The 13,218-nt window shown below is 47.6% G+C and overlaps 1 protein-coding gene across 1 annotated transcript in view; it reads left to right on the forward strand.

Moving 5' to 3' along the window:
* LOC144768224 (uncharacterized) overlaps positions 1 to 13,218 on the forward strand; it is an 89,890-nt gene that overhangs the window by 9,984 nt on the left and 66,688 nt on the right. Inside the window, exon 2 of the mRNA XM_078651726.1 lies at positions 5,609 to 7,377. Within this exon, the coding sequence (XP_078507852.1) occupies positions 5,640 to 7,377 (1,738 nt within the window). The 5' untranslated portion in view covers positions 5,609 to 5,639. The remainder of the gene's footprint in view (positions 1 to 5,608; positions 7,378 to 13,218) is intronic.

The raw sequence follows: 13,218 nt of genomic DNA on the forward strand, positions 1-13,218 counted from the left end.
TACTTTTACTTCCTACCAACGCTTGGTTCTGCCTACCCAGGAACGCTGCTGTTAGCTCCTGTAGCCCGGAGCGGCAAAGCCCTACCTCGAGGGATTCCCCGGTGTGGGGATCCCACTTTGTGCCCCCAAGCGAGTGCCCACCTCGCATTTGTGCCGCTCGTGGCATAATTTAGCTAGCGGGTGGCCAGCCCACTTTATATTTAAATTAAGGAGGGAGCCTACCCCTCGTGTGGCCCAGTTTATTATTTAACTCGAGGGAGCCTACCCCTCGGTTGATCGATGCCCCAGCCTGCAGTGCCTGGAAGGGCCGCTGCGTTACCCCCGGCGACCCCGAAGTACTGCCTCCAAAAACCGGAAGTCGACGGGAGCCCACCCCGCGCTCCGGTGTGGAGAGGAGGAAGTCAGCCGGCGAAGGAGAGAGGAGTCAGGGCTTCCGCATCGGCGGTTGAGCCCTGCGCGTGTCCACCCACCGAGAACAGCCGGCCGCAGGACGAGAAAAGTCCAGGAAAGACCGGTGAGTGGGGCCCAGTATTGGTAGTTGCAGAGGGGGGCGTCGGGACACATTGCCGTTGCCCGCCCCCCCCAAGTGTGCTCTCTCTGTGGGAGGGCACTTGTGATTCAGAGCCTGTCGAGGCACTTCTGACGTTGGGGGCATTGTTCTAAAAGGCCCCGTGGGGGCCCTAGCATATTCCTGGAGCGGCCCCGGAAGACAGCGGGCCGCTCCCCCCCCTTAAACCCAGCAGCTTCGGGGGCATTCTTTACTCAGAGCCCGGGAGAGGCTCTTGGGCATTTTTAGATTCAGAGTCCCCCGAGCGGGACTCCAACGTGTGGGACAGTTCTTCCAAGCCCTGAGAGGCTCCCGGGGGACATTATTGTTGAAAGCCCACGAGGCTTCCGGGCACATTCTTGATTTAGCCCACGAGGGCTTCAGGGGGCATTGAGGCATTTCTTAAGAGCCCACTAGAGGCTCAGGTCATTTTTGTTTATCTCGAGTCCCCCGAGAGGGACCCCCCTGAAGGCACCATTTTGTTTCTAGAGCCCCTGAAGATCCTAAGGCCCCAGTGGTTGTTCAAACCCACAAGCCTGCCCTGACATTTGGGACACAGGGCGTCCTAGCCCCAGAGAGGTCAGTTGACCTGGGAACAGTCACAGGTTGTGGTATATGTAATTTCCGTGCAATTGTTCTTTGCTGCACCTCTGAATGTGTTTTTATGTGTCATGCGCTTTTCCCTACACCGCTGAATGTATGTTTATAAATCATGTGTTTTCTTCCCTACATCTCTGAATGTTGTGATGCATCATGTGTAATGTGTTCATGCCTACACCCCTAAATGTATAGCGATACTTAGGTGGTTGTTCTTCCTAGTACAGGTGTTGCTAGTGAGGTCCTGGTTCCCTGCGTAATATTCTCCTAAGGTGGTTAGGGTTGAGTGGGTGGTACTTACCTGTTACCGGTAGTTACTGTTTGTGTGCCCTATTTTCTATTTTTGTACAACAGTGATTATTATTCTATGTGCCAAGTGATATTTCTACAAGTATTCTAAATCTACAAGTGCATATTCCTGACAGTGGTCCATGTGGCCCTGTCCTGTACATACATCCCCTGTAAATTCTGCCCGTGCCTGTTGGCACATTGTAAAGTGTGTGTTTTTATCTAATGTGTTTGCTACAATACAAAGGCTATTATTATACATAACCTTGTCTGGAGTTTCCTTTGTGATGGGCCTTGGGTGTTGTTGCTGGGTGCGCGCGCAAATGCTTAACTTACATAGCCTCTGAGTTTAGCCTTACTGCTCGTGTCACGTTACTAAGGGGGTGAGCAGGGATTATCTTGGCGTGTAACTCCCTTGCCCTGACTTAGAGTGGTGGTCTCTGACTTGTTTTGGCGCGAGCCCTAGTCAGCCAGAGATCCCATTTCTAACATACGTTATAGTAATTATTTGGTGCTGAACCACCATACGTTTATTCATTTCCAGAGCTAACCTGTTCTCTTCCAGGAAAGTCATACAAGCTTTTTTGAATTCCTTCCGATGTATGGAATTCATTGCTTCAGGTAGGCAAAAGTATTCTGGATGCTCAATATCCTGCATAAAGTTTTTAACGTATTTTAGCCAAGTAATCTTGCTGGCATGGTCTAATTTTAATGCGTCAGTTAGGATTTCCTTATTTAGGCCTGTGCTGGTAGAGGTCTAAATTCTATGCCAGAGCAGCACAGGTTGTACCTTGATTAAGTCTGAGATGTATGATACACCTAACTCGTGTGGCAGCTAAAAACTGGGGTGCTGGTGGGAACTGTCAATATAAATCTGAAAGCGTTTTCGACATGTTGGATTGGTGCACAATCGTGAAATCTCCATACTCCTGTCCCAAAGGTTGCTATGCTCACGCATTTATCCTGGTAGATTTTCAGGAGAATTTCGGACGGCCTTTTGCCCAGTTTTTCATAAAATTAATTCAGGCCGCAGTAGACTTCATAAACAAAAGGCTCCTATTCTTGATCACTTGAGCCCAAGACCCAGTACGGTTAAATAGGACACCCAGATATGTAAAATAGTTAATAGGTTCCACCCTGCTCCCTGAAGTTTGAAAGCTTCTACACTTTTGTTTCCCTCTCCCACAAGTCATTATAAAGCTTTTCTTTGCATTCATTTTCAAACCCAGGATGTCCATAACACTAGTATAAAAAGTAAGACCCCCATGTAAACCAATCTGTGTATGTGCCATAAGTAACGCATCATCCGTGTAGAGAAGGGAGACTATCGGACGCTTATTTACATATGGCGGGTCCCCAGCATTTGACACCAACTCCTGTTCCAATGCGTTGGTATAAAGAGTGAACAGGAGTGGTGCCAAAACGCATCCTTGCCTCACTCCCCTCTCCACTTTGAACAGTGCGGTACACTCTCCCTTAAGTCCATAACGAACTTTAGCTGTGGCACCAGAGTATAACTGTCTTAGAAACTGGATTAGTGTTGGGTCGACCTTGACATCACTAAGAATGCCCCATAGTTTTCTGTGTATAGTGCAGTCAAATGCGGCTGTAAGGTCGACGAATGCCAAATAAAATGTCCCTGATTTAGCCTGAGTGTACTTTCCACTTAAAATACTAAGATTAAGAGCCTGCTCGTTGATTCTGAAACCAGATACAAAACCACAGTGTACATCACTTAAAATATTGTTTTCTCCTGCCCGTGTTTGCAACCGATCTAAAACAATCCTTCCTGCTACCTTCATAAGTGACTCTAATAAGGATATCGGGTGGTAGCAGGCGCAATTTTCCCGATTCCCCTTCTTAAAAAGTGGGACAATGATCGATTCGCACCATGTATCTATAAATGCTTTTACACAGCATGCTCATAAAACCTGTGTTAATATTGGGGACCACAGCTGCGGAATTGACCTAAATACATTAATTGGTACCCCATCCAGGCCTGGGGCCTTGCCACTCTTGCTTGCATTTGTGGCCATGGTTACATTTTCCAGCATGATATAAAAGTCAATAGGCAGAAAACCCTGGTGGTCCCCAGCCCCCTGCCCTCCCTCCTCCCCCCCCTGAGCACTAGCATGCAGTCTGTTTCCCTCTCTGTGGCATTCAGTAGGGAGTAAACATTTAAAAAGAAGTCCACCCAAGTTTTTTCACCAATTGCTACCTCAATAGAAGGCGCATGGGGCTTGTTAGTAAAAAAAGGTGCGTTCACGCCCTGCCAAAATAGGGAGCTGTCTTTACTTGTTGAAGCTTCTTTAAGATTCTCCCAAGCCTTCTCTTTCATTTCAATTATCCTAGTTTTTCTGGCCTCATTGTACCGCTTCCTACATTTCCTATTTATCTCCTTATCTCTTACTTTCTTATGTAAGGCTATATTTTCTGAAGTCAAGTCTGAAAGAACTCAACCACCTTATCCTTGTTTGAAGAAATAAACAAGCTTCATGTATTTGTGATCAAGGTCAAATCCGGGTCACCAATGACCTTGCCCTCCAGCAGTCATGGAATCTCTGACCTCCCAATCAATCAATCAATCAGCATTTATAAGGCACACCCCTAATGGTATCTGGACGCTGAGGCTGCTGTGTCTCCGTCGAAAAGCGAGGTCTTGAGCAATCCCCTGCAGAGCGTTTTCATCAATTCAGCAGCTCAAGCTGTCGTTCCAAGTGTTTTTCAAAATTCTGTAGAGCTCACGATACTGAAAAACCAGGGAGAAGTCCCGGATTTAACCAAGAATTATCAGGTAATACCTCTGCTCCCTTAACCTGCAAAAACTATTGGTCAGAGAACTGTCTTCAAGAGGTTCCAGGCTTTATAAATACTCCAGCTCTCAGATAATTCTTATCAATGGAATGTCAGCCTCACCTCTCCAGTCTCAAAATATGATGCAATTTGATGATTACTTGATGAGGTTGAATCAGCTAAAACTGAATATTGACCAAACTGAGATTGTAATTCAAAAGAATAAGACCAACGTTTGGAAACAACTTTACTCACCAACAAAAATGAGATTGACACTGGAGCCTAAACCCACAGCTAAAAGCTACTGAGTGATAATCGAAAGTATTCTTAGCAAGAAACATCTGCTGGAGCAGTAGGATCTACATGCAGATTTATGCTGAAACTGCTTAAGAAACTAACCCCACTCCTCCCACTTTAGACAAGAAAAGCAATTGCGGCGGCAGCAGTCCTATCTAGATCGCATTATGCCAACCGAGTATATGTAAGATTACCCAATAACACCATTCATAGACTACAAGTAATTCACAGCGACGCAGCTTGTTTACTACATCATCTACCGAGGTGGACACACGTCACACCTATATTGAAATAACAAATCCAGTCTAAGACCCTCTGCCTCAGCCCTACAGGGTTGAGAGGTCTAGCCCCTCACTTCATTGCAAGATACACCCGCAAAAAACTTACGATCTCACTTGAATTTACTTGCTATTCCGAAATTACAGAAGATCAGATCAGGTGGACGCAGCTTTGTGGTACAAGCTCCTTCCATACGGAGCTCTTTCCCAGCTAAATCCATTTGAATCTAACTTCAAGTGTTTTCCCAGAAATCTAACAGCCCACAAGCCTGCTCATACCACATTCTTCCCTGGTCTGATTTGTTGTCTTCTCTTTTGCATATTTCTGATTCCGTTCCAAGAAACCCCAGGTTGAACATGCTCTCTTTATATGTGGAGACATAATAAGCATCTTGTAAATCCTGTAGAGGTTTGGTATGTTGGTGCGTGCTTCCGTCACTGAACTGAATATTGCAAAAGAGAGGTGTACAGTGCAAGTGAGAATGAAAGAGCAGTCTTGTCTGCTAGGGTATTATAAACCTTTCATTGCTGCAAGGCTGTTACAGTATAAATTATTTTCATAAATGTGTGAAATTTGAGCAGACCAAGGAACACACATAGTGTTGGAAATACATTTCAAATCAGTGCGTTTCATAATATATGAACTATGTTATGGATATTGTTATATTTTAATGATTTAATTTTTTTCCGGTTTTAGAAATTCGCAATTTCCTCTGATCACACTGAGGTTGGTGAGACAGGAAGGAATATTTTGGCCTAGTGGTCCTGTGATAACGTGTTGTCGTTTTTTTTTTCCTCTCCTCTGTAGGCACTTGAGACTTGAATATCAGAGTACCAGAATGGAGAGAAGACGGGCTCCAGGAAAGAAAGTGACAGCGCAGTGTTCACGTGAATCTCTCCATGACATCTCAACTTCAGGATCCCGAAATGATGCTCAGAGGGACCAGGACTTGGAACCGCTTTCGGAGAACCTGCCCCACATTATCCTTCTATCCATGCTGGAGGAGTTGGAAGCCAAACTGGATAACTTGATGAATGCTGTGGAGGACGTACCTTCTAGAGTCGCTGGGCTGATTAAGAAAATCTGGATAGAAAAGGATCAATGTTACCTAGATAATGATATGGTGTCTTTGGAGATGGTCTCTTCAGCGAGCATTAGAGATTGTACTGTTAGCCGGTCTCCTGCGACACCTCAACTGGACAGGCCAGGGGATCCGAGCTTGTGTCTTCAGACAGTGTTTTCTGATAGGCATGCACCAAAGCAGGACTGTAAGCTCTCTTCTCCGACCGATGTTCAAGTGCGTCCATATGAGCCAAACCTTTGTCTACAGCCAGTGTTTCCAGATCAACGTGACCCACGGGAGGACCAGTGCATGCAACCTGGTTTTCCAGATGGAAATGGACTACAGCTGGATTGTACTAAATCCAGATGCTCTCAGATGGATCCTCCAGGCAGATCACTGGAGGCAAACCCGTGTCTTCACTCAGAATTTGTGCTTGGCAAGGCACCAGAGCAAGACCAGAGCATACAGTCAGCGTTCCCAGAAGAGAGAGAACCAGAAGGGCACCTGAAGCAAGAACCATCCCCGTTGTCTGCTAATAGCTGGGACCAGCAACAGAACCTCTACTCACACCCAGTATTTCCTGAAGGACATGAACCACAGCAAAACCACTGTATACAACCTGCGCTACCAGATGGGAAGGAACATGATGATCCCTTGGAGGAAGAATTTATGTGTTTTGTTTTCCAAGTTTCCCAGGAGAACCGCAGCCTACAACCCGTGTCACCTGATGGGATGTCATCAGACGAACACATAGAGTCTGGGCTATTGTCCTTGGATGAGTTGGGGTCACAACAAACCCAGCGCCTACAGCAACACCTATGCTTGAAGCAGGAACGTCCTTATGCGCAGGATCCAAATGTGAACTACGAGCTGGAATCTATGCATCCTGAAGCACTGGAACGAGAGCAGAAAGATGAGCTAGAACAGACCTGTGCAGATGCACTGGGTTCAGATCAGAACAACACGGTGGAACCACTGCACACAGCTGCACTGGATCGAGAGAGAGAATCGGTGCTTCCTGAAGCACAAAAAACAGATCAGAACAACACGGTGGAACAACTGCACACTGCTGCAGTGTTTCGAGAGAGAGAATCGGTTCTTCCTGACGCACAAAAAACAGATCAGAACAACACGGTGGAACCACTGCACACTGCTGCACTGGATCGAGAGAGAGAATCGGTGCTTCATGAAGCACAAAAAACAGATCAAAACAACACGGTGGAACCACTGCACACTGAGGAGCAGGATTCAAATCAGAACTGCAAGCTAGAACCAGCTTGTACTGATGCACAGGGTTCAGATCCGAGCTACATACTCGAACCACTCCATCCTGAATCACAGCATCAACATCAGAACTGCAAGGCAGAACTGCTCTGTCCTGAAGAACAGGGTCAGCCTGTGCCTCCATCATACCTAGAACTGGACACAATTACTGCAGATGAAGACGCCCCCTCAGACTCAATGGAGACAGGACCAACACAGTCACATTTATTGCCATCCAAAGCCACCCCAGGTATGTGTTTCACTATAAATGGACACGCGGAAGGCATACTAACACATGTAACCTCTTTAGAATGCATATGGGCAGATTTTAGTAAGTCTCCGAGGGAATTAATATGGTTTGGGTGGGTGGAACCCCCTGAGAGATACTGACCCCCAGAGTACACAGGGTGCAGATGTGTCCCTGCACACTTCTCTGGTTCCACCCAGGACTGCATCCTTCCTGTGCAGAAACAGGCCTGGTGATGGGACTCTGCATGAGACAAATAGGCCAGTAGCTCTCGTCCTTCCTTGTTCGTCCCCATTCCAGGCTGAGGAACTGGAAACGGCGCTATTCATGGGAGGAATTATTGGCTGGAATCAAACTTATTAGTCTGATGCAAGTGATGTGGTGTTCATTGAAAATAGCAGACATGCGCAGTCTAGAGAGGAAACTGTTTCCTGTTGCACAGTTACAGTGGGTAAAACTCACTCATCTCCAGTTCCTGATATAAAAATCCTAGCCTGTATTCAGCCTCAACAGTTCTCTAGGAGTGCACACCTTCTCCTGATAGACAGTTACACAAAGTGATTTGTTATGTGTCACTGGTGAGTTCACCCTCCCAACCTCTAGCTCAGTCTCAAGTGTGTTATGAATTGTTTTATGCGCAGACAAAAGTAGCGATCTCCCTACAGCAACATCCTGCCTTTAGAAAACTCTTTTTTTTTTTTAAACGAACTTTATTCGTGAATGTACAATCATCACAGTTGAGTGTAATCATTATGGCAAATTTACAGTACAACACGTTTTTCATTTTTCTCCCCAACTCCACACACATATCGTAGCATCCCCGTCTAGTACATAACTTCCCAGTTGTGCATACAGTAGGGAGTGACTCTGTTTACTGCAGGGTTTATGTATGCCCACCCACACGCTCCCCAACTATCCCTCCCCTTCCCTGCCAACTATGGTGCTCCATTTCTCCTAGCCGGTCTAGTTTTTACTCCCCTGCTTTATCCACTCCCCTCCAGAAATATTGAGCCGCGATTCTACCAACCCCCCTGGTGCAATCCGTGGGTCCGTTTTAATCCACCCACTTCCCTCATGGCCTCAATGCATTCAGGTGTCCCGGGACGGCGGCTGGTCCTTGTCCGCCATTTCCAATAGCATGACCTCCCAGTCCATCGCTAGCGGGGCTTTCCTCCTACCACCTTCTTCCTCCTTCCTGAGGGCTGCCCCTTCTATTCTGCCCCACTTCATAACATCCGCTCGCCATGTTTCTATCCTAGGCGCCCTCGTGGACTTCCACTGCATAGTGATTTTCCTAATTGCTAAGAGGAGGCAGCAAACTCTTTAAGTATGTAAAATGTCATCGCATCATGAGTTAGGGTTTACACACCCGTAGTGCGAGTTATGGATTGTGGTTCTAACTAGAACTTGCATATTGCAGTGGTTTGATCCGTTTTAAGTTTTAACTATAAATGCTCTTTACCCTTGATTTTTAAGCGATTTTTTTTTTTTTAAGATCCATTAAGGTGTAACAAAACCAACTATAATTTCACTTTAACCTTATTCAGTGAAAATATATTAGGGATAAAGTACCTCCGGCCACACATTATAAGGATATTGCATGTCAGCGAGGCGTTCCATAACTATATAGAGGAGCGAGGCCGAAGGCAGAGTTAATTTATAAGGTTATGTGACTCCGAGGTGACTTGCAGTAATCTTATAATGTGCGCCAGGTGGTACTTTAGCTCATATAATGCATGTTCACACCATCACCTTTACCACAAACCACTTAAAACCTTGTGCGCAGCTCTTTCATATGAAAGAGCAATTACGTTTGCAAACATGAAGAATAAAAATAAAGGCTCTAGTGCAAAATTAAACACATAAATGTAAATTGTAAAAAAAATGTAAATTGATACTTGTATAGCGCGCTACTCACCCACAAGGTTCTCAAGGCGCTTGTACGAATACCGCTGTGGAACCCATCCTGGCTTTCCCTGTGAGGTGTCCACTCCTGGGCACCCCCAAGGTGGAGGCCAGGCATCCTTAGAGTTGTGGGGGCTGTTGTGGAGATTAAGCAAGCTATTGCCCAGAGTTGCAGAGTGGGACTCCATGATTGGAATAGGCCCCGAGGCGAGAGTTATCAGGTCCGTGGAATTTTTTAGCCCAAGACCCGCCGAGGCGGGGAATTGAGCCCTGGTCCCGGGCTAGACCTCTGCATCAGGGTCTGCCGCTCTAACCATTGAGCCACACTTCTCCACCCATTGAGCCACACTTCTCCACACATCAAAAACCTGTGGGATTTTTGCACACAGATATTAGAAACAGTTCAATACAAGTCATAAAAAAAAGCTGCAGTACCTCGGAACATGTAGAAACATGCAGAAAGATTCCATGATTCCACCTTTCCTCTATCTAAGGAGTTGAATAAATAATCGTGTTCTCTCTGTTTGTCACAGTAAGCTAGCAAAATAGAGCAAAAGAAAGAAAATCAACGTTCCATTTGTTGCTTTAAACCGCTGCTTCAATTATGTTTTGTTAGACCTAGCATCATTGGTGTGGGTCTCCCTTCCTCTTTTCGCTTCCTATCTTTTATGTTGGCTGGATTTAGATGCTCTGGACACCGTGCTACTGCTAATCATTTGTGCCACAGCACAAATGCTCCCTGTGTAAAGATGACTGTATGAATTAGGATAACCATAATGCCCAGCTCTGTGTAGCATGTTCTAATAGCGAGTTACCCTCCATTTCACTGTTACCATCGTGAAGCTATCCGTTCTCATAAGCCAGAATGGGCAGGTTGACGATAACCTTCTATAATCCTATCTAACCCCCAGAACCTGATAGGAACATCAAGTTTGATATGTTTATGCTCAGGACATTGAGATACACCTTGTAGTAAGAACCATTTATATATCCCATGTTCGAAAACGGCTCTTTTGGAAATGATGGTGTTTTCTTGCCTGAGCTTTCCTGTAGGCTTTGCTAGTATATATATTGGCCGTCTGGTTTTGGAGCAGCGGGACCAGCTGGGTCAGACCTGGCTGGAGAGAGAGATCAGTATTCAGAGCATGGGGAGGGGTGACTCTTTGATCTGAGCAAGGCCGTGCCTGGCAAGGTGAATGATGGCTCCACCCCCCCCACACACTGGGCGTCTGATAGGAGACCCCGGCATTCTGAAAGGGCAAGATGCCGTCTCATAAACTAAGTTCTCCCCGACCCCACCGAACTGGTTCTGACTGGATTGAGTGATTTGTGGCTTTAGAGAACAAAGACTTTTTAGGTATAAAACACGGCCCTGGAACCTCGTCCAGGTGTGTTCCTTCTGGATGTCAAGACGAAACTCTGTCCGAGTGAACAGAGGAAAGGGCTTTTGAAACTTTCACCAAGCTTTCTGAAGAAACTACTCGAGGGCCTGAATCGAGAGCGCCTCCTGCCGAAGTCTCAGGGATATTAGACTTCACCCCGTCAGCCGTCGGAATTCCTGTGTGAGGAATTCTGCTTGCAATCCGGATTCTCTAGTTCTACTATGAGGAACGCGGACTGGGAACCTTTGCTAAATCTGTGTGGGATGCTGCAGCTAAGCGAGAGCTGTCACCGCTGAGAGCCTGCCTGAATATGCACCTTCAGAACCTTCGCTGAATCTGTGTGGGCCGCTGCAGTTAACAAAGAGCTGTAGCCACTGAGTGACCAGCATTGTGCCAGCCTTGTCGAGACCATCCTTCATCCTGTGGGCGGCCGTAGCTAAGAGAGAGCTGCTGCCGCTGAGTGCCCTCACCTTTGCCAACTTTGTATCACCGTGATTCGTCCTGTGGGCCACCGCAGCGAAGAGAGAGCTGCTGCCACTGAGTGCCCGCACCTTTGCCAACTTTGTATCACTTTGATTCGTCCTGTGGGCCGCCACAGCTAAGAGAGAGCTGCTGTCGCTGAGTGTCTGCACCTTTGCCAACTTTGTATCATCGTGATTCCTCCTGTGGGCCTCCGCAGCTAAGAGAGAGCTGCTGCCGTGGAGTGCCCGCACCTTTGCCAATTTTATATCCCGTAATTAGTCATGTGTGCCGCCGTAGCTAAGAGAGAGCTGCTGCCGCTGAGTGCCCGCACCGTTGTCAACTTTGCATCATCGTGATTCGTCCTGTGGGCCGGCGCAGCTAAGACAGAGCTGCTGCCGCTGAGTGCCCTCACCTTTGCCAACTTTGCATCATCATGATTTGTCCTTAGGGCCGCTGCAGCTAAGAGAGAGCTGCTGCCACTGAGTGCCCGCACTTTTGCCAACTTTGCATCATTGCGATCTGTCCTGTGGGCCGCCGCATTTGAGAGAGAGCTGCTGCCACTGAGAGCCCGCACCTTTGCCAACGTTGCCTCATTGTGATTTGTCCTGTGGGCCGTTGCAGCTAAGGGAGAGCTGCTGCCGCTGTCTGCCCGCATCTTGCTCACCATTGTCGAGGATTCTCGCTATTGTCTTGTGGGCCGCTGCAGCTAAGAGAGAGCTGCTGCCGCTGTGAGCCCACCACAGAGCTGTAAGACGAGAGTAATCGCCACCACCAGCCCGGGCCTTCGCAGCCGCATGAGAGACCGCCTGTCCCAGAGTGCCGGTATCCTTGTGGGTGCACGCTGCGGACCCCTGCAGCCAAGACTTGTGGTCCCTGGGAGTCCGCCTGTCACCGTCTCTGCTTCTTCGAGAAGCTGTGTGCTGTGTCCCCTTTCAACAGCAGGTATCTGGTGCCCCATGGGTCACGTAGACCCCGGCCTTGAACTCAGTCAGTGTCACGTCTGGTGAATACATTATTGCCTTTTTGAATCCCTACAGGTTTCCGTGCATTGTAGCTTGTAGCTGCATTTGTTGTGGATACCAGCATCCTGGAATCTTGTGCGGTGGGAGATGTTGTCAAAGGTGGCCAAGAGGTCCAGTAGGATGAGGGTGGCGGTTTCGCCCCAGTTGAGGAGGGAGCGAATGTCGTCGATGGCGGCGAGGAGTCTGAGCTCGGTGCTATAATTGCTTTGGAAGCCAGATTGGGAGTTGTTCTGGACATGGTTCGCTTCGATGAACTTGGAGAGTTGGATGTTGAGGGCCTTTTCGATGACCTTGTCAAGGGAGAGGTACTTGAGGTCTGTCGGGTCTGCAAATGGCTTCTTCAGCAGGGGGGTTGATCTTGGTGTGTTTTGAGGCAGCAGGGAATGTGGCAGTTTTGATGGCGCAGTTGATGGTGCTGCGGCTGCTCAATGGAAGATGTGAAACGGGCAAGGATCCAGTGGGGCTCTGGAATGGATGCTTGAGTGTGTCATCTGTGGTGAGTGGAGTCCAGTTGAGTAAGATATGTTGGGGTAAGGCCTTGTTGTGTGGGGTGGTGGCAGGCATTGTAGCAGGGTCTTGGGTGTCAAAGCTGTCGTAGTTCTGCCTGATCTTGTGGTGAAGAATGTGCTGAGTTTGTTGCACAGGTCTTAGGGAGGGTGAAACGTCTGTGGTCTCGCTGTTGGGCCTGAAGAACTCCTGGACGATGGCAAAGACTTCTGTGCTGTTGTGTGCATAGGCGTTGATTCTGTCTTTGATGGCCGTTTTCTTTGTGGTTTTAAGGAGAAGGTGGTGTGCGTTGACAGCGGTTTGCTTGGGTTTCTGGGATTTTGTTGTGCCTCTATCTCTTCTCGAGTTGTCTGCTGGTACGTTTGGACTTGTGGAGGGCTGAAGTGAACCAGGTGGCTTTCTTGAAGTTTTGCCTGCCTGGTGTCTTTTTGAGGGGTGCTGGTGTGTCTGCTCAGTTGGAGATCCATTGATGACGGTTGTGTGCTGCTGTGTTGGCATCTTCTGGTAGTGCGGTCATGCTGAGAAAGATGACAAGAAGTCCTTCGGTGGCCTTGCTTCAGCTACAA

The sequence above is a fragment of the Lissotriton helveticus genome, chromosome 1_1, assembly GCF_964261635.1.
Source record: "Lissotriton helveticus chromosome 1_1, aLisHel1.1, whole genome shotgun sequence".
NCBI classification, from domain to species: Eukaryota; Metazoa; Chordata; class Amphibia; order Caudata; family Salamandridae; genus Lissotriton; species Lissotriton helveticus.